Consider the following 21,356-nt stretch of genomic DNA (forward strand, 5'->3'; position numbering starts at 1 on the left):
ATGATTAAACTGCTAATATTAAGAAAAAAAAAAAAAGGGGGAAGTATGCTATTACTACACTGAATTTTTGGTGTATTCTGCATTCTACATCTACATTCCTATAGAAAGAGCATCACAGGCAGCATTGTGTCTCAACCGAAGAGGTTTGGGCACTGAGCTGATGCTTGGTAGGGTTGCTTTTGTTCCACAGAAGTTTCTGTGAGGAGCTGAAGGATGTGCTATGTACTATCACCAGTAGTGGTGCTCCTGGAATACCAAATGTAGAATTGTTTTAAATACATGGTCTGTGTGCAAGTCTTGAGTCACCATGTTTTCTTCTTCATTTGCAATGTCTGGGAGTTAAATTTAGCCATTTAGGGGAGACAAATGTTTTGGAAGTGAAAGCTCAGTCAGTTTTAAAAGGGATAAAAGAAAGGGTAAGTTAGTAGTTCAGGCCCTTTCCTACTTCAATTAAGTCTGTTCAGTTGCACATGTGTGGGATTTTTTATTGGTTTTACCAAGTCAGTTGGAACGGCCACAGTCTGTAGTTCCTTGCAAATGAGAAATGAATTTGCCTTGGCAAATAAAATCTTCTGGTTTATCCTATTGCTGAAGCATCTTCAATCCAATAGAAACCTTAAGCGATCGACTCCATTGCCACTGGTCCTGAGAAATGTAACAAAATTTAAAAGGTATCTGAAGTCTAGTCCATAAACCTCTTACAATTGCATTTTTTGAATTTTAAGCATTTGTTTTAATAAAGGAAGGAAATAGTTTGTATTACTGGTGAAACTGGAAGTCAGTTAAGACTGCCTTTAGCACAGTATTATTGCCTACTTTGAAGTATTTATTCAAAGTGTGTGTTTAGTGCCAAAGGTAGTACTATAACAGAGGAAAATGCTGTACACTTATCTTTATAAAAGTGAACCCTAATAAGCTCTTAAATTCCCTGCTTTAACTCTTTGGGGGAAAAAAAAATATCTGTACTTGCAGAGCCTTCAGTAGAAGTAATGTATGTAAATGGAAATTTAAGCCTTCAGCAGCTTGAGTGGTGTGTTAACTTATTTGAGAAGCCAGAAGCAATTGGCTATCCAAGCATAAATAAATGTGTGCAGGAAGAGACCTTGTGTTTCCAAAGTGGTGCTGCAAATGAACAGTACATGTGGGAATGTAGGCAGAATGTTTATTATTGTATTTTGCATATGCCTAGGAGATAGGCACTTTGTTGGTGTCTTTGAATTGGGCTTCAATGTCCGTGGTGACTCTATTTTAATGTCTGCATTCTGATGAGGAATAAATGAGCAACCTTTTAATCTACGTCAGCATTGCTGTGCTATTACTATTTGTCAGATGTTAGAAATGATGCGTTACTGTAGCAGTGTGCCAAGCTGCACTCAACATTCATTTGGGAGAGCTTCTCTTCTGATCTTCCTGGAAGTTACTATGATTCTGTCCTGCATTTTATAGGAGTAGAGAATGTTATTTACAAACTAAAATATAAGGTGCCTTCTGCACATTCAATATTTTAACTGTGCATGTTTCCTAGCAATTGCATTTTTAAAAAAGGCAGTAAATGAGAGTGGGGAACTGGGATTGTGTTTTCCACATAAGAGACATAAATAGTGTGCCTACTTACAGGAGTAGAATCACACTATCAAGATATATCTGCTGTAGGTCTGGAGTATGGATGAAGTAAAATTGTATAACACATAACAAAGGGGGTACACTGAAAGGATGTCTGAAAACTATGGGGGAAACTAAAAAACAAACCAAATTATGATCAGAAAAGGAAAATGAGTAGTCAGTTCTAAGTCTTTGATGGGCCTGGCTCAAGCAGTATTCTGTCACCCGTTTGTAACATCTACTATTTTACAAGTCAGTGGCTTTAAGGGTACTGTGTGAAATCAGACTTCTTTTAAATGAGCCTTTAGGCTTCATTATGTGTGCGCTCTATGACTTCTGAGCTGTAGTATTCTAAAAAACTGTTTAACTGCTGAAACCATAGCTGGCGGTGGTGGATTTTGATTTTGTTTTTGTTTTTAAATTTATTTATTTTTTAAAGAGTGTTCCATACTGTCTGAGGTGCAGATCAAGTGATTTTATTATTGTTGTTGTTGTTATCAGATATTTTTGAAACAACAAGCTCTGCCACTTTAAAAAGAAGACTGATCAGACACAGGACTTTCAACTTGCTCAACTGTTCAGCACTTTTTTCCTATAACATTTACTTCTTGCCTTTAATCACAATGAACATAATTCTTTATTTTGATTCTTTAGTGAAATTTTAAATTCTTTTCCAAATATGGATAGTTCAGTAGCACGTTTTCTTTAAGGTAGCTGCATGGTGCTGTGCTGTGTACCTGAAGGCAGAATTCATTGTCAAAAAGCTGAAAGTCTAATGAATTAATTCATATGGGTATTAGTAATTGGGGAAAAAAGGGGAGCATGACAATGTCAGCCTTATTCAGTGTATTTTGTGGTTTTCTGCATAACTTCGCAGATGTTTTGTCAAAATAAGGAGGATCTACAGTGTAAATCACCACTAATTTAGTAGTAATTCTGTGATGCTGGGGCTCCTGATTGGTTACATTTAGGCAACAATTAAAACAGTATTTAAATATATTTATTATCTCATTTTTTTAAGTAACAACTTTATGATAATTCCATTCCTGTTTTACTAAAACATGTAGTAAATCATTCTGGTCTGCTGGTGTAATAATGTATGTTAGTGCTATTTAATGCAAAAGATGACATGTTAATAATGTAGTCTTCCTCAGTTCAGCAGTTAAGTGTTCTTGATTTTTTTAATCTTAAGCAAATTACTGTTTCCATATGTTTATGAATTTAAGGTAAATGGAGAGCTTTTTGCTGCAAAAAGTTGAGTGAGTATTTTTTGGTTAATTTGTGTGGGGGTTTTTTGTGGGGTGGTGTGTTTTTAATTTTTCCCATCCTGCAATAGAAAGGGTTTTTTTTGTTGCTTTTCATGATGCACATAGAGTAGTTTATTCATTTCATCTATGCAAGTACTATTTCTCTAAATACTCTCTGCTGCTGTCAACTGACTTCAGTTTTTTCAGTCTTCTATCACAGTTTTATGTTTTTTAGATCTATGATGACGATATTGATGCTCTTCTGTCTTCAGTGAGAGAGTAATTTTGTGTCTTTCTGCCCCCAAATGGATAGGGTATTCCACTTTAAAAATGTAAAAGTGCAAAAGTAGAGCAAAAAACTTACCTCACTTTTCCCATTTATTTCTTCTGGTTTTAATTCTCAGACTGTTCGTTTCTCTGACAGTACCTTTATTTTTTGCAACCGCTTGGCATGGTGGACTTGCATTTATTGCTTGAGGCACTGTAAATGCAGTTGCAGTTTTGCTGCTACCTGTCCACTTGGTTCCCGTTATAAACTTGTTTTGCCTATTGGGATATTTTTTTTTTTTCCTTTCTGGAGACTAGGATGCTTTTATATCCATTTGTACTTGAGTTGGTAAAGAAATCATACTATAGCTGCATATTCTCTGCCTTCTCCAACTGCCTGGTAAAGTAATAAGGAGGTGGTCTATTCTTCTTTATCACAATCATGAGTAAAAACACTCGATCCCAGCAGTATGCTTGTGAAAGCCTAATTGTTATGTTCCTTCATTATGAGAACACAAATATTACTAAGTTGGTCATTATTTAAATTTCACCAGCTTTGTAAGTTCATGTGTTATATAAAAATACCAACCAACCAAACTGATTACAAATTAGCTTATGATCCAGAACAGAGTCAAGAGGATTGATAATTATTGTGAAGACATATCAGATGGGCTTACGATGAGGAATTTCCTAGTTCTTATTCTTCAATGCAATAACTTGATAATGACACACAAGAAAATTTCATGAATGTATACTGCCAACACTGGGGATTAGTGTGGCATATTGTTTTTATTCTTTTTTACTTTACATAGTGTTTTGCTGTCTTAAAACCATTCTCCCATTGATAAATAAGCAATATTGGGAAGGGGAAAAAAGGTTAATGTTAATATTAATGTTCAGCTTTTACCTGGGATATGTATTAGTTTAAATAATGTTTATAGATACTACATCAACAAAAAGCCATATTAGGGAAAAACTCTAGCTAACTGATTGAAGCAGTATCTGTAGAAGTAATCACTTCAGGATCAATTATTTCAATCCTCAATTAGTCTTTCCTGGGCTAGATGGAATCTGCCCTCTTCATGTGAACATAGTTACTATTTTTAGGCCTAACTGATTCAGAATACCACTTTGCTGCTTTTTATATAGGTGTAGTATGTGTTATGTCCCATGCCACTGATGTTAAAAGAGATATCTGTTGTCCCAGCAAAACCTTCCACTTGTAGTAATCTCTCTTTCAGTGAAGATCCTTTCTAGTCAAAGTGCTGTGATAACAATAACAGCTGTTAAAGAGTTTAAATTCAAAACTGATGTATGCCATACTGACAAGTGTGTGCCTTAAGTCTGTGTAAATAAAAACCTCCTTGTATTAATACCTTGCAAACTCAAATACTATGAATCCTCCAAACAAAAAATGTTGGGATTTTTGCTATCCTGTTCCATTAGCTTTTTGATTTATAAAGCTAAATTGGAAGTTAGCCTAAGCAACATCTGACTGATAGTCCTGCTGAGAACAGAAACAAAAGCTGAGCAATGCTTTTGCTTAGAGAACAGAAATGCTGCTCTGCAAGTTTAAATAAAACATAAAATTTTATTTCTGAAGACATAATCATTTAGATGTTGGGTTTTGTGTCTGTTTTTGGTACAGGTTATTAATGCTGCTTTAGCTCTTGCTGCCAGACCAAAAAGTCAAGTTGTGAAAAACAACATGGAGATGTATAGAAGTACATGGGAGAATCACATCCATGTTCTTACTGAAGCTGTGGATGATATAACAAGTATTGATGATTTTCTTGCTGTATCAGGTATGATAATTTTCAGAATTTGAGTGTTCTTTTACATGCTTGGAAAATTTTTTGTAATATTTCAGTAGGAATCAATGGAAGATTAGATTGTGTAAGGTTTTGTGAAGCTATTGCATCTGTTTAAAATGTCCCCAACATAGTAGATACTCCTCTTGTGCACAGTGTTGAGCTGGGTAGAAGTTACATGAGCAAACTAGGTGCATGAAACAGAATAGGTATGTTATAGTGGGTAACTTTATCCATCTTCACAGGTTTATTTAGCTCTAAGTTTCAAAATCTTTGTAACTTTGTCCTGGTTTTGGCTGGGATGGAGTTAGTTTTCTCCTTAGTAGCTAGTACAGTGCTGTGTTTTGGCTCTGATGTGAGAACAATGTTGATAGGACACTGATGTTCTTAGCTGTTGCTGGGTGATGTTTATACTAAGTCAAGGACTTTTCGGTTTCTTGGACCTTGCCAGCCAGAGGGCTGGAGGGGCACAAGAGACTGGGAGGGAACACAGCCAAGACAGCTGACCTGAACCAGCCAAAGGCATATTCCATACCATGGGCCATCATGCCTGGTATATAAACTGGGGGGGTTAGCTGGGGCCGAGGGATCATTGCTCAGGGACTGGCTGGGCATCGGTCAGCGGGTGGTGAGCAGTTGTACTGTGCATCACTTGTTTTCCTTTCTCCCTTTCCCTTTGGATTTTATACTTTCCCCCACCTTTCCATTGTATCTGTTGTTGTTAATTCATTTTTATTCTGTTTAAATTATTAAATTGTTCTTATATCAACCCTCAAGTTTTATATTCCTTTCCAGTTCTCCTCCCCACCTGTTTGGGTGGTGGGGGAGAATGAGCGAGCGGCTGCATGGTTCTTGGTTGCCGGCTGGGTTTAAACCACAGCAAGCTGTGAGAAATCTCCTTCTGGAAAAGGAGGTGTATATCAGCATGCATAACCATAAAACAGAAGATTCTCACAATGTCCTATGTTTGAATTACTGTGGAATGAACTGTAGCGCTAATTTCCAGAATTTTCAGTTACAAATATTTGTCAAGCAAAATGTACTTCTAAATCTCTTCACTGATGAAGCCTTTGATAGCAGTAACTGTATTTACTGAAGCAGTGAAGTTTTGTGAAGTGTCTTAAACTGTTTTCTCTGTTCTGTTTAAATGTTTTAGTCCTTGCAGTTTAAAGATCCCAATTCTCTGGTTTTGACTTCCCTTAGATTAGTGTAAGCTGGTCAGGAAGGAAAAATTTGTCTTATCTTCATTAAATGTGGTTTAACATTTGTGTTTCCTCATGGCCAGTGGGTCATTTTTCTCTGGGCATGTCTATTGGCTTCATTGTTAGGATTATATGCTTTATGCAGCAATGTAGAACATGAATAATTTTGCAGATGTCAGTAGTTTGAAGCCTTTGTAAGTGAAGTCAGAACAAAGTTCATTTTTCCAGATCAATTTTTCCTCATTAAACATGAGGGTGGACTCTTGTCTGCAAGGGGGCTTAGCTTGGACATTCATTGCTCTAAAGCTTACTTCTGTATATTTAAAAATATCACCTTTACTGGTAAGCGGAAGCCGCTGGACTGGAGTTACCATAACTGAGTAGTGTTTCTTTCTTGTGATCAGGATGTGGATATTACAGTGCAAAAACTGGAAGCAGAGATGTTTGTTCAGGACATTTCTGGGTCTGCTGATGCTGGATACAGACTTTTCCGCAAAGCATGAAAGTTCTCCTTGCTTTGCAGTGGTCAGTTGGTATAGCTAGGAATTGATTTAGGTCTGAATGGAGAAGAATTCACTGCAACTAATGTGAGTTGGTTATTAATTGAGGTACTTTCCTATGTATATATCACCATCTTAGTACAGAAAACATAACCAAAGGATTGTTTTTTTCCCTAAGTTAGCCTTTAATGGAAGCCATGTCTAAACCTTCCTATTGCTTGTAGGATCTGGGAGGTTGCAAATCTTTTTTTTTTTTGATTGAAACTGAAATTTCTGCAGGTATTGCTAGAGCTGTTAATAAAGACATGAAACAAGTCAGTTGTCAATTAGTTCAATATGTGGATCTCTTTAATCTACCATGAAATTTGAGTTTTAAAATTCTTTCAAATTCACAGAGCTAAATGTTTCTTTTTAACTCTACAACCATAATTCATTTAAATGCCAAATTACAGATATTTTTTCAAAATTTTTTTGAATTGAAAAATTAAGTTAGACATTCTAGTAATAACTGGGGGAAAAATCTGTCGTCGGGCAGCTGCTCTTTTCAGAGTAGATGCTGGCTTTTTGGTGTGGTTTACGTTCTTTGGTTGAGCATAATTGAGTGACAGTATTTCACAGTAAGTAGAAGCAGTAACTTAAGTAGCAGTGATGTGTAGGCCTACATATCATGAGGTCCAAAAAAGTAAAAAATAATGTATTAGCTCTAAACCATGGGTAGAGCATCTTCTTTAAACTTTGGTAAAACCTTTTGGCACATTTTAATTTAATTTGTTTAACTTCAAGTGTCATGCTTGTTCTTAAGTGATCTGCGGAGTAGATGTTTCCCTATGGCAGTGTCACCTCCTTGCTTTGGGAAGCTTTTGTTTTATTTTATTTTTTTTAATTAGCTTATGTACAAAGAAGTAATTATTAAGACTAATTATAAGGAATGGTGCAAGCCACTCTTGGTCTACCCCTCAGTGTATTAGCACCATTATTGCATTCTGAGGGAATGAAGCATTCGTATATTGGTATGTCTAAGTAGAAAAGTTAAATGTGTAATAGAAGATGGTAACTATTTTTTTGGAAATTAATTGGTAATTAGGAAAGATAATGTGCATTTAGTGTTTTATGTCATGTTTGAGATGAAAGGAATAAGAGAATAGATTTGTAATGGATCTGTTTTTTCTACAGAAAACAGTGTTTATACAACATGCCAACATCGGCATAGTGGGGGAAAAAGGTGTTTTAAATAACATATTTTGTTCAGAATTGTTACTCTGCTGTTTCAGAGTGTCTGCAGCCCTGACTGAATCTTCAAGGTTGGCAAGGGAAGTGTTTCATCTTGTAGTTTTAAAATAATTTAAAAAAATATAGTACACTTTTTAATAAATATGGTAAACACACCTACCCTAGTAGTTCTGGTTACTCAGGATTCTAAATAGTACAACAGAATTACCTACTTCAAACTGTATTTTAAATTGCACCTCTGATTGATTGATAGGTCAGATTTTTCTGCCAGATACAAAATGTAATTCCTGAACCTCTTAAGAGTTGGGAATATGTATTTTGTGGTTTACCTTATGTATTCCCTTTTCACACTGTCCACCTGATCCTTGGGTGGCAAGTTGTTCTATAAAATGATGTTATAAATGCCAGTTATTCTGCGTTACTAAAGATTGGGAGGGTAAATTCAGTACTTTTAGCTGTGTTTCTGCTACGGACATTTTAAGACTTCTGAGACTGCTAAGGAAGTTCTGTGATAAGACTAAAAGTCATTCAAACTGACTTGAGTAGGCAAAAGGGAGTAATTTTTTTAACTAAAGAATTGGCACAAATCAGTTACTGTTGACAAGAGGGAGGAGTCTCAGTTCATCTTCCTATGATACTCTTGTTCCAGTGTGGTGTACAGATTCAGAGTAGATCCAGGGAAATATTGCATCGCTCTCCCGCTGAATGGAGCTGAGAAGAGCATGCTCCAAGTGTGGAGCGTGTGAGGAATTCCCTAAAAATCTGCAATTGTGCAGGCTAGAAATTTGGAATCTTGGAATCTTTCCCTTGGAATCTAAGAGTATGTTAAGTTTTTACAAGCATAATGGGAAACAATGGGATGCCACGGTGTTAGAACAGAAGTCGCCTTTTAATGTAAACCTGTGCCATCTGAAACTACTTTTAATTCATGGAAAGCAGCAAAACATAGGTCGTTATCATAAAGCTGCTGGAGAAAGCAGTTTTATGGGTGCCAGTAGTCTTACGGTCCCTACAAGAGCTAAGAGTGAGAGCTAAGGGACCACATTTTTTGCTGATTTTGTCTGTAGCTTTTACTTGATTTCAGTGAAGCTTCCTCACTTTAACACTAGAAAAAATAAACAGGGAAAAAGAAGCTTACCTTATGCCTTTTTTTGCAAAGGCCCAGTTCTAAGAAAGTAGTTTATACTTCAAAAAATTTGTGAAGTATTTAAAAAACAGCACCAAGGGAGCAAACATGCAGCTTCACTTCTTTCCTAACATTACCACTTCAGATCTGAAGCCCTTGATGCTACTGCAGTTTCTACAGTTGGAAGTCTTTAATATTTGATTAGGAAACAGGGTGTCAGATGAACTTTACTGACACATAGCGTAGCATGTACAAAATGACAAAATAGGAGAATAGAATCAAAGAATAAAAAGACATTAGAAGAGAACTCTAGAGATTATCTACTAAAGCATCTTGCACAGAGCAGGACAAATTTCCAATTTGCTAAAGAAATTTCATTTGAAATTTCGTCAGTTATATGTGATCCAAATCTTGAGTTTTTTTGGTCTTAGCTGTTAGCGTACAGCAAAGCTTAAGCAATGCAATACTTAAGTATTATTCATCTGCTACAATAATATATGGAAAAGTCAACTTGATGAATCCTTCTCTCAGTTGCATCACTGAAAGAATGCAGTTGATCTGAGTCAGAGAAACTAAAAGTAGCTTCATGTAAATGTATTTCCATAGACGTCTTTAGGATTATATAAAAAATGACAAAGTTCAGAGTAATACTGAAGTATCGTATCTGTACCTTGAAAATAGATTTATTTTATTTACACATAATTTAATAGCTGTACAAAAATACTGATAATAAGCCACTTATAAAACCTGCAATTACTAAATAAATAAATTTGGCAATTACTAAATTGTATAGGTCTTTAAAAAAGCTTTTTTCATGTTTTAATTTTTCAGTTGTATAGACACTTTGAGAAGTAGAAGGGGGAGCTCTCTGCTGTTTTAAAACCTAAAATACCACACTACTAAAATTGGAAAAAGTGTGTGTATGTGTGCATATGTGTACATTCGTATTTATGTTCCTATATGTATACATGCACTTAACTATATATATTTGATTTCTGTGAATTGTTGCATGGCTTTTCTAAGCTGATGATACTGACTGGCGTTACTACTTTCTGGGTGGATGCCCTGTGAAAATGCAATAATTGTGTTGTGGTGACGATTGTAATTTGTGTAAGTCAGAAAATATAACTTTTCTTATGATGGAAAAGGCTTTACGTAAGCATTTAATTTGTAATTGTTTGCTTAAAATTATTTACCAGACAGAGCAACTGAAAGTTACAGGACCACACCATTATTTGATACATAAATGACTGCAATTAGCATTATTGTAAGCTCTTTTTGTTTTCGAGTATTTCAAAACAATAAATAAACATTCAAGAAGGTGGAAAGCAAAAGCTTTGTTGTTTATATAACAACATATTTGGAACTATTTTGACTATATATTGATGTTTGAGTATTTGCTTCAGAAAAAGTGGGCTGCCTTCTTATTTAAGAATGTAGTCACCTGTTTTTACTGACATGGATGTAATTTTGGAAGGTCTGAAATGCCCATGTAATTATCCTTCCCCTTCTTGGGTTTCACTCTGGTACTGCCAAAGCACTGTGGGGGAAGAAACCCCAGTGCTTTATTATTTCTGTGCAGTACTGAACCAGAGTTGTTGAAAACTTTTAGAAGAGGTACCTAGCAGAAACCTCTTGTGCCATTAGACTTGTTGGCTGAATTTTACCGCAACTCAGTTTGGTAATTTTCTTCTCTAAGCTGTTTTTGTTTTTAAGTGCTATTTTTGGGGTTTTACATCATTTGAAAGAACTGTGTGAGATGGACTTTTGTGTCTCAACTCTATCTCTGTCTGTGTTGTCTGTGTTCATTGTAAGCTTTCTATTAATTTCAGTTTTATGATGGTTGCAGAAGTTTGTTGGTTTAAGTTTGGTACAGTTCTTTCCTCTCTTATTTCCCCAGACTCATGAGTGCAATCAATTTCACTATGCAGTTCTGTTAATCTTACCACAGTTTACCTCTAAGAGAATTTATGTTACGGAGTTACAGTCTTCCCATATAGTTCTCTCTAAATTCAGATCAAACCAGTGTTTGTTACAAATCATAACCTCTGTTCTTAACAGAAGTAATTCTTAAACAGGTGATTTTTATTTTATTTTTTTTTACAAAATCAGATGAGCATTTATTCTTCAATCTACAGCTCAATGCATTTCCTAAGATTAATTTAAAACACACAGCCCACACGTGCCCCTTTTTTTTTCACTACTCAGTGGACAGGGATATGCTCATTTAGAGATAATTGAGAGAGCATCACTTGTCTGGCTGGATGATTCAGTCATTCTGTCCCGAATGTAGAAAAAGCTTGTTGAGATTAGTCTGAGATAAAATGTTATGAATTGTCTTCTTGATCTTCCAGTTTGATGTATTTCCTGTTGGTAGCAAGGTTTCTAGTAACTTTCAAAGTGTGTTTTTTCCAGTCTGTAGAAGATCCCTAGCATAGTCTACTTCCAATACAAAAAGCAGACCTTTCCTGTACTTCTCCAAAATGACTTTGAATCAGTTGTATTTAAAAAGATAATCATGCTGTCTTTTCAGTTTGTCTGACTTTTCACATCCCTAACATGTAATTATATGCAACTACATTTGCAATTTTTGTAACGTTCTCTGTATATCACATTCTTCCTTATCTCTGCCCCATAGTAGTTATTCTGTTGTTGAACCATTGGTTCTTCATTATCCAGTGTCACATTCTGTATAAAGGTAGTCTTAGAAAATAAATTTCTTTATGCTGCCTGTTCTTTTAATCTCATCATACTCATTTATCCAGGATTGTGTCATAGTCTACCAAGTGCAGCTTTTTGTCTTTTTTTTTTGGGACCTCATATAATCTGAAACAATAATTTATACTTACCATTATGGTCTGAGGATGGAAACAGGCCAAGATGTGAAGGGTGTGTTAATATCCTTTTGTTACGTTTGAAGGGAAAAGAGAGCTTTGGGTTTTTTAGTATAAAATGCCTATTTCTTATTTGAAACAGAATCAGAAAACTTCAAAGTAAAAATAGCTTAGGATTTAATTTACATTAATTAATGACATTTTGGGAGAGAAGGATTCTGAGCACGAGAGGTAATTAACATAATTCACCCTCTCATGCTCTGTTCATTCTGTCTGCTAACCAGAGGTCATGGTTCTTTTAGGATCTGTGTGATGACTCACACTGGTTGTCACAGATTGGCATTGAAATTGGCATCCAAATTAAAATTGCAGTCATTGTTCCAGCTTCAGGCACTCTTCTGCTGATGGATTGAGGGTTGAGAGGGAAGGAGTCATTAAAACTTAGATTATTCTTTGTGTTGGGGTCATGTTGTGCTGGAATCACATTGAATGATTTCTTTGTTTTTGGATATATATCAGTTACTTCATAATTGAAGGAACTGTTAAATAATGGAGTACCATAAATAAGTTGGTCATGCAGTAGAGAAACATTGTACCATAAACAAGTTATTATAACAGAAAACAGTTTACCAGTTCACAGTGTTCATTTCTGATGTGCATTCATTTGCAAGTTCTTAAATTGTCTTGTGCTTGCTTTTATCTGGAGTAACTGAGACATGTTGATTTTCTTTATGTAATAACTGATGTTATTTTCCCCAGGTTAATTGCCAGAAGGTTTGGATGGTAAAAAGAACTGTTTGCTCCCCCATTGATTAGAATTGAGTAACCGATTCTGGATAGGAGACAACTGGAAGGAGAATGGAGAATAGCTATGGATAGGTTTTCAGCTCTCTGTGTATCATGCCTTCCTGCCAAAATACAGGTTCTGACACCGAGGGCATCATCATCTGTCCTTCACCGCCCTAAATCAGTGTCTGGAAACAGACTGTGTTTTGTGCTTTTTGCACCGTTACTAGAGAATGCATCATACGTGTTAGACCTAGTATTTATATCCTCTGCAGACTCCTAACTTGTACAATTAGTTACTGCAGTGTACTGATTACATCTATGCTGTTGAATGGTGATACTAAACTTGCCCAAAACTTTGCAAGTTGATGACCTGTTGTGGTGGGTTGGCCTTGGGTGGATGCCAGGTGCTCACCAGGCTGCTCTGTCTCTCCCCTCCTTCAGCAGAATGGGGGGGTGGGAGAAAATGAGATTAAATAAACCTTGTGGGTCAAGATAAAGACAGTTTAATGAGGCAATAGTAAAGTTTGTGTGTGCAGAAGCAAAAGAAAACAAGGTGTTCTTCTCTACTTTCCGTCAGCAGGTGATGTTCAGCCACTTACCGGGAACTAGGGCTTCAGTACGCATGGTGTTGCTCCAGAAGACAAATGTAAATAACGAATGCGCCCCCTTCCTCCTCCTCTTAGCTTTTGTATCTGAGCATGTGTCTTAAGGTATGAATATCTCTTTGGTCAGTTTGGGTCAGCTGTCCTGGCTATGATCCCTCCCAAGGCCTTGCCCACCCCCAGCCTGTTGGTGGTGGTGGTATGTTGAAGAGACAGCCTTGATGCTGTGCGAGCACTGTTTAGCAGTAGGCAAAATACTGGTGTGTTATCACCACCTTTCTAGCTACCAATACAGAGCACAGTACTATGAGGGCTGCTATGGGGCTCAGCCACACCCAGGACACCTTTTTATTAAATTCTTCCTTCCAGTTTCTGCTTTGATGATCATCTGGGTTTTTTTTGGTGTAAAAAATTGCTGCAGGTATGAACCTAGAGACAGCAAAAGCTTCTTGTAGAGAGGTGCCTTTTGTAATTAAGGTCATTGTAAATATGTAGAAAATGGCAAATGGTAGAACATTCAGAACTGCTGAAACTATTTTCAAAGTTTAGTGGAAAAGAATCCCTACATTGTTGAGATGCCTTGTGAAAAATACTACTCCCAACTCTGTAAAATGCTCTTTATCCTTACTAATTCTCATATTCTACTGGAAGTTTTAGATTGCGAGGAAATTTATTTAATGCCAGCTACTCAAACTCAGTTAAAAATTCTGAAAGTTTGTATCTGATGTTGTAACATTTCAAAGTTTAGAAACTATTTAGATTGTGATTTCTTCTTTTTATTCCTGAATCTCCTCAGTTCTCTAGTACTGTGCATTTCCACTGAAAATTTCCCATTTCTTTCCCCTCCCATACCAAAGTCTTCTAATTTCTTTCCTTTGACATTTATCTTCTAAAACTTCTAGAATCTCCTTCCTCCCTACACGTCCCATCCTCATTTTAAAACAACAACACAAAGCAAAAAAAAACCCTTACACAACGTTCTAGTACACTGCTGGTAAGTTTGTAAAACTTTAATGCTTTGTCTGCTAGTTTAGTGGAACCACTTGAAAACAGAAAACAGTGTAAGACATCTCTGCATTTTTTTCAGACGCGCTTTATTTTGTTCATATTTATTCAGTTGTTTAGGGATGTCTGTTAGCTTTCATCTTGCTGAACACACCTACATTAAGGCTGCATTAAGGAAGGTACTAGTCTGAGGTTATTGCAGTTCAGGTACTTCTCCAGGTAGAACTTTTTATGCTTTGCCTAGTCACTTGCTCTTTGCCAAAATATAGTTTTGCTTAAGCCTCATACAGCGTTGCATGTAATTTGGGCTAATCAGATTAGTATGTTATTTCATTGTCCTGGGGATTTTGCCTTTTGCCTCTGGAGTTACATCTTTCTCTTAGCGCCCGCCCCCTTAAAGTTTGTCTATGAGCAACAGCTGTTGTCTTAGAGGAGCAAGTCTAATGAGTGAAAACTTTATTTCATGGTAGAATAGCTTGCATAGACCACCCAGTCGATTTTAAGGAGCATCACTGAGTAAGTTGCTTATTTTCTACCTGTATCTTGTAGCAAATAGTTAGGTATATTGTAAAGAGAGTGAGGACTTTTGGAACATCTCAAAGTTTGCTATTTTAGATGCTTGCAGGAACTTTACTATTGTAGCATTATAACAAAGTACTATGAACTCATCAAGTCCATGAATAATACCATTAGAGCTGTTCACTTCAAGTCATGCATCACTGCAATTATAGGACTGATTGCATGTTTGTGCATTTGTGTGTGTGTGATTGAATTACTGTGGGTAAAACCCTCTAATCTGTTTTAATTACTGCTCTATTTATTGTAGTTGGACTTTACCTATGACTGTTGTAATTGAGCAGGTGGATATTATATGAACCTAGGACTTGGCTTTGTGAGACTGTTTCTATTAACTATGTTGCTTTTTTATTAACCCCTAAAGGAAAACAAACCCAGGCTGTTTATTGAATACCATTTTTTAAAAAAATCAGATCATAAAAAGCATAAGTTCATGCCACATCAAATGTAGTAAGTGAATATGTTTGCCTTTAGCTTAAAGTACTCTGCTATGTGGCATAGTAGAATGAAGTCCATCTGTGGAAATGGCCTGGGACCATTGGAGGTCTCTTATCATTACTGCTAGTTTTAATGGTCATCTAAAATTTCTTTACTTTGACAAAGCCAGCAGAGGCCAATGCACTGTTGTAGTGTGTGTACTTCCCTTAATTCCACATGCATATTTTATTTACAAGTCTTGTGCAACTTGTAGCTGTATCTATATGCTGCTTACCTGCACAAAGACATCCTGCTTCATTTTTCTAAGTGCACATGTAAGCATGAGTCACAGAACCTTGGGCCTGTTGATTCTGTTGCCATGAAAAATCCACATTGTTCCTTGCCACTGATGGTTTCTGTTTCTGAGCAATGTGGGAGGCCTTTAAACCTGTGTAGAAGGACCTTGTTCTGGAAGAATCCTGAGTATCAGTGATGCCTCATAGCTCCTGGTTTTAGTGCCAGTTTCTTGGGTGAGCAATGGAATTTGTTGTCCAGTGCCTTCTGTGTCTTCCTTTGTGAATGTGATTTGGACCATAGTGGATAGCCTTGGTATTTTTCTGGAGAAAGAGGAAGGCCTGGTTCTGGTTCCAGTTGAACTGTTGCATAAACTGCAATCACACTAGAACATTCTTCATGTTCTAGAACGTGAAAGAGAGTCTGAAGTTTCTTTAAAAATTATCTTGGTTTAAAAAACACACACTCCCTGCCTCCAAACCCCAACAACCAAACATGTATTTATGGGCAGGAGAATATTCTTTTTACTGCTTACAAATAAAAATACTATAATGCACATTTACTGATACCATCCATTTCTTTTTTATTGATACTGAAAAGCTCTTATTCAGTCAGGACTCCGGGATTAAGAGATCTAAGGTGCTCCGTGGTGCTTGTTTAGAAAGCTGAGTTCACTCTTCTTTTAACCTTGTAACATAGCTACACCTTCTATTATGTTAAAAAAATGCACTTGATCAGTACCACTCAAATACAATTAATCATAAGGCTAGGCCTCAATCTATGAGTATTTATAGCATTAAATTTTAGATTTTTGTCAGTCTCATGTTTCAGATCACTTTGGATAGTTACAATCATTAAGATGGCAGTCTGGACAAAATATACTGTAAATACTCGGGAAAGAAATAAGGGAATGATTCAGATTTCTGGCTTGCTTATCTCTCTTGATATAATTAGTTTTCCATCAGTGGTTTAAAGTTCTGGTTCAGTTTATTACTGTTTTTCCAGTCTGTGTAGCATGTTTGCAGATGAATGCATCGCAAAAATTGGCAATTATAGATCACTTTTAGCATAGTTGTGAAGATAGGGGAAAAAACCAAGATGCTCATCAGAGACTTAAGATTAAATTTACTGTTTCCATGCTGCCTTTTTGGCACCTGCAATAGCAAAATACCATGCCATGCTTTTTGACAGAATAAATGTAAGAATCTAAGTAGAGATGTATGTGCTTATGGTGAAATGATATTGAAAGAGGAATGTAAATTGCACAGTGGGTTTCAATACCATGTATCTCAAGTTTGTTTGGCCTGACTATAATATGCTTCAGGATAAATGGGAATTTACTAACTTAAAACAGTCAAGCTCCCTCTTCATGGTTCTCACCTGGAGTGTGAGAAGAAGATGGCTTTGAGTTTTTCCTTTTGATCAAGACTAAAGGCTTGATGTGTGTGTCGCTGAGCATGCAGTTTGCTTCTGCTGGTATAGCTTTCATCCGTTCAGTGACCCACTTGAAAGTTCTGTGAAAGCCATTGTATGACTTTGCCCTTGCTGGGCATATCCTCTGCTGCCTCCTCTTTCTTTTAACATGTTTGTCTTCCATAATATTATGTAACTGTTAATTCCACAGTTTAGAGGTGTATTTTGTGAATGTTTTTTTTTTGGTTTTAGTCCTGCTTCTTACCGAAACGGATGTTTTTAGATGGAAGCAAGGACAAGAACTGTTCATAACATTTAAGATGTAGGCATATCATGGATTATGCTAGCGTAGTAAACCCCTTTTTTCTTTACTTTCAGGGCTTCCCTGGGAAATCCTAGCATTCTTTTACTTTTGATCATCATTGAGCTAGTGTCCTTCGAGAATTTCCTTAATTGACTTCATAAATTTCTACGCTTAATATTAGTAATTAATTTATAGCTCAGTATTTTATATAGACTTAAGGCTGTTTTGTCACTATACACATTAATTTGAGTTTATAGACATTGAATGTGGTCTGTCTTGTTGACTGATCATTTGGTTCCATGATAGCCATCTTCAGTTGATGTAGCCATCTATCCTACAGGAGAAAAGACAAAAAAATCTCTACTTTGTTACTTCACTACTCTCTTTTTCTATTACTTCTGAAAGTTCTGAGTCACACGGTTGCAGAGCCAGTCACTGTGGAGCTGCTTATGTAATTGCGAAAATGGTCTGCTTATTTCTGTCCCCTGTTTTCTGTTTTGTAAGAAGTAACACCCAGGAAAATCTGTCATCTTATCCCATGCCATCTCAGAGTTGTCCAGGAATAGTAGCTGCAAGACCATTTTGAAAGCTTTTTGGAAATCTGGTCTATAGTTACCAAATGAATCACCTCACTGTTTGCTATTGCCTTTAAAAAGTCCAATTTGTGATACATGGCTTTCTACGCTACAAAGCTATTTTCACTCTTCTTAATGACATTATATTCAGCTCTCTATCTGTTCTGTTTCATATAAAAGTTTCTACCAGTTTACCCAACAGAAATACTGTGTATAGGTTTCTATTTCCTCTGATACCTACCAAATGCCTTAAAAGTTATCACCATAGCAAACAGTTTTTCATAATCTATTATCAAGGTTAATAGAATTTAATGTGTTACATGTAACAACTAGTAGTTCAGCAATTTGTTTTCAGTTTCTTTCGGAAGAATCTATTCCTGGAAATTTGTTCATGCTCATTGTATCCATTTTATTTTAATTGAAAACCTAGTGTTGCTTCCTACCTCCCTTTGGTATCCATATCCTTGCCCCAGAAGTACCAGACAGTCCCTGATACACTGATCTAAATGCAAATTACTCTGGTAACACTGATTGTCGCGACGGAGGGAAGACACAGTCACTCAATATGAGTGATCAGCAGACTTCGTTTATTGAACCTTACAGTCACCTTTTATGCCTTGTTATAATTAGCTCATACATATTACAAAAGTTAAGCTCATTATTGGTTAGTTGCCTAAATACCAAGCCTGCCCCTAGTTTCTCTTCTGTAGTTATCTGTTCCCACCTGCAACATTCTTTTCCCACCGAAATCTTCCTGTTATTGTGTAACAAGAACAGCCAAAGACAGTGTATTTTTGCTTTACTTCAGATAAACTGAGAGCCATGTGCATTTTTGTCCAGCCAGCTGGACTATGTCTATGTGAACTTTTTCAGCTAGCCAGTTATCCACAACTGATTGCTTAGACTCAAGGGCAAACATTGTAGTGGTGGTACACTCATTGATCATTGATGCATTCTTAGAGACTGCTTGTTTAGGTTTGCCATATTCTAGCCACCAAATTGGACCATGTTTCACACACTGATTTGTGAAGCTGTTTTGGTGTTATCCCATAAAGACCTGCTATTTCAAGTCAAGATTTGATAGTGTGTCATGGGATAAAGCCCTGGAGGGAAGAAGGGCCTAAGAAAGCTGTTCAGGGATTACCTCCTCCAAGTGCAGGAGTGATGCGTCCCAACAAAGAGGAAGTTGGGCAAGAACGCCAGGAGGCCTTCATGGATGAACAGGGATCTCCTGAACAAACTCAGACACAAAAAGGAAGCCTACAAAGGGTGGAACACAAGGATGGGTAGCCTGGGAAGAATACAGAGAAATTGTCCAAACAGTCAGGGATCATGTTAGGAAGGCTAAAGACCTGATAGAATTAAATCTGGCCAGGGATGTCAGGGGCAACAAGAAAAGCTTCTGTAGGTACATTGGTGATAAAAGGAAGATTAGGAAATGTGGGCCCTCGCTGGAAGGAAGAGGGAGACCTGGTCCTGCTTACCTGGGACACGGAGGAGGCTGAGGTATGCAGTGACTCTTTTTTTGCCTTGATCTTCACTGGCCAGTGCTCCAGCAAAACCACCCAAGTCACAGAAGGCAAAGGCAGGGACTGGGAGAATGAAGAACCGCCCCCTGCAGGAGAAGGTCAGGTTTGAGACCATCTAAGGAACCTGAAGGTCCACCAGTCCATGAGACCTGATGAGATGCATCTGTGGGTCCTGAGGGAACTGGTGGATGAAGTGGCTAAGCCACTATCCATCATATCTGAGAAGTCGTGGCAGTCTGGTGAAGTCCCCACTGAAGTACTGGTAAAGGGGAAACATAACCCCCATTTTTAACAAGGGAAATAAAGACGACCCTGGGAACTACAGGCCAGTCAGTCTCACCTCTGTGCTTGGCAAGATCATGGAACAGATCCTCCTGGAAACTCTGCCAAGGCACATGGAAAATAAGGAGGTGCTTGGTGACAGCCAACACGGCTTCGCAAAGGGCAAATTGTGCCTGACCAATTTGGTGGCCTTCTGTGATGGGGGTTACAGCATTGGTGGATGAGGGAAGAGCAACAGCTGCCACCTACCTGGACTTGTGCGAAGCTTTTGACGCTGTCCGACACTATATCCTTGTCTCTAAACCAGAGGGGCATGGACCTGATGGATGGACCGCTTGGTGGATAAGGAATTGGCTGGATGGCCGCAGTCAAAAAGTTGGTGGTCAAGAGCTTGATGTCCAAGTGAAGAGCAGTAATGAGTGGTGCTCCCCTCAGGGACCGGTACCGGGACCGGTGCCATTTAACATCTTTGCTGGTGACAGGGACAGCGGGATCGAGTGCACCCTCAGCAAGTTTGCTGATGACACCAAGCTGTGTGGTGCAGTCGACACACTGGAGGGAAGAGTCGTCATCCAGAGGGACTCTGACAGGCTTGAGAGGTGGGCCTGGGCAAACCTCATGAAGTTCAACAAGGCCAAGCGCAAGGTCCTGCACGTAGGTGGGGGCAATCCCAAGCACAAATACAGGCTGAGCGGAGAATGGCTTGAGAGCAGCCCTGAGGAGAAGGACTTGGGGGTGTTGGTGGACGAGAAGCTCACCAGGACCTGGCAGCGTGCCCCGGCAGCCCAGAAAGCCAACCACATCCTGGGCTGAATCAAAAGCAGCGTGGCCAGCAGGTCCAGGGAGGCGATTCTCCCCCTCTGCTCCGCTCTCACGAGACCCCACCTGGAGTCCTGCGTTCAGCTCTGCCCCCCCCAATGTAAGAAGGACATGGACCTGTTGAGCGAGTCCAGAGGAGGCCACAAAGGTGATCAGGGGGCTGTTGCATCTCTCCTGCTAAGACAGGCTGGGAGACTTGGGGTTGTTCAGCCTGGAGAAGAGAAGGCTCTGGGGAGACCTTAGAGCAGCCTTGCAGTACCTAAAGGGGGCCTGCCAGAAAGCTGGAGGGGGACTTTCTACAGGGGCCTCTAGTGACAGGACAACGGGGAATGGCTTTAAACTGAAAGAGGGTAGAGTTGTATTAGATATTAGGAAGAAGTTCTTTACTGTCCAGGTGGGGAGACACTGGCACAGGTTGCCCAGAGGAGCTGTGGACGTGCCATCCCTGGAAGTGTTCAAGGCCACATTGAATGGGGCTTTGAGGAACCTGGTCTAGTGGGAGATGTTCCTGCCCATGGCAGTGGCTTGGAACTAGGTGATCTGTAAGGTTGATTTGAACTGTAAAGATTCTATGATTCTGTGATTTTCTTTTACTAAAGTTAGGGAACATTTTAGTGGTGAACTTCTTGCAGAGCTGTAAAGGATAAGAGCAAATCAGATGTGTGAAGTCATTCAGTAAGTAGGTAGGACTAAGGAGCTAGGTAGTGCAGTTCAACAGTGGATTTAGTAATTTGGATTATTTAAAGATTCTCTCCAGAAACTGAATTTCCATACTGAATTCCTGCTCATATTTTACTGAATTTCAGTGAGTTGTTGCTGAGATGTAGTTATCTGCAAGATTTGTTTCTCATCACAAGGTTTGCAAACTACTGGCATCCACTTTAAGAGTTTTGGAGGCTGATGCACTTGGAATTTACTTTCTATTTGATCTG

At 38.0% G+C, this 21,356-nt stretch overlaps 1 protein-coding gene across 3 annotated transcripts in view; it reads left to right on the top strand.

Annotated features, from left to right (window-relative positions):
* Positions 1–21,356, top strand: part of CTNNA3 (catenin alpha 3) — a 509,885-nt gene that overhangs the window by 363,244 nt on the left and 125,285 nt on the right. For all 3 annotated transcript variants that reach the window (XM_040606308.1, XM_040606309.1, XM_040606311.1), the window contains one exon: positions 4,765–4,921. In XM_040606308.1, the coding sequence (XP_040462242.1) occupies positions 4,765–4,921 (157 nt within the window). The remainder of the gene's footprint in view (positions 1–4,764; positions 4,922–21,356) is intronic.

The sequence above is a fragment of the Falco naumanni genome, chromosome 9 (assembly GCF_017639655.2).
Source record: "Falco naumanni isolate bFalNau1 chromosome 9, bFalNau1.pat, whole genome shotgun sequence".
In the NCBI taxonomy this organism is placed as follows: Eukaryota; Metazoa; Chordata; class Aves; order Falconiformes; family Falconidae; genus Falco; species Falco naumanni.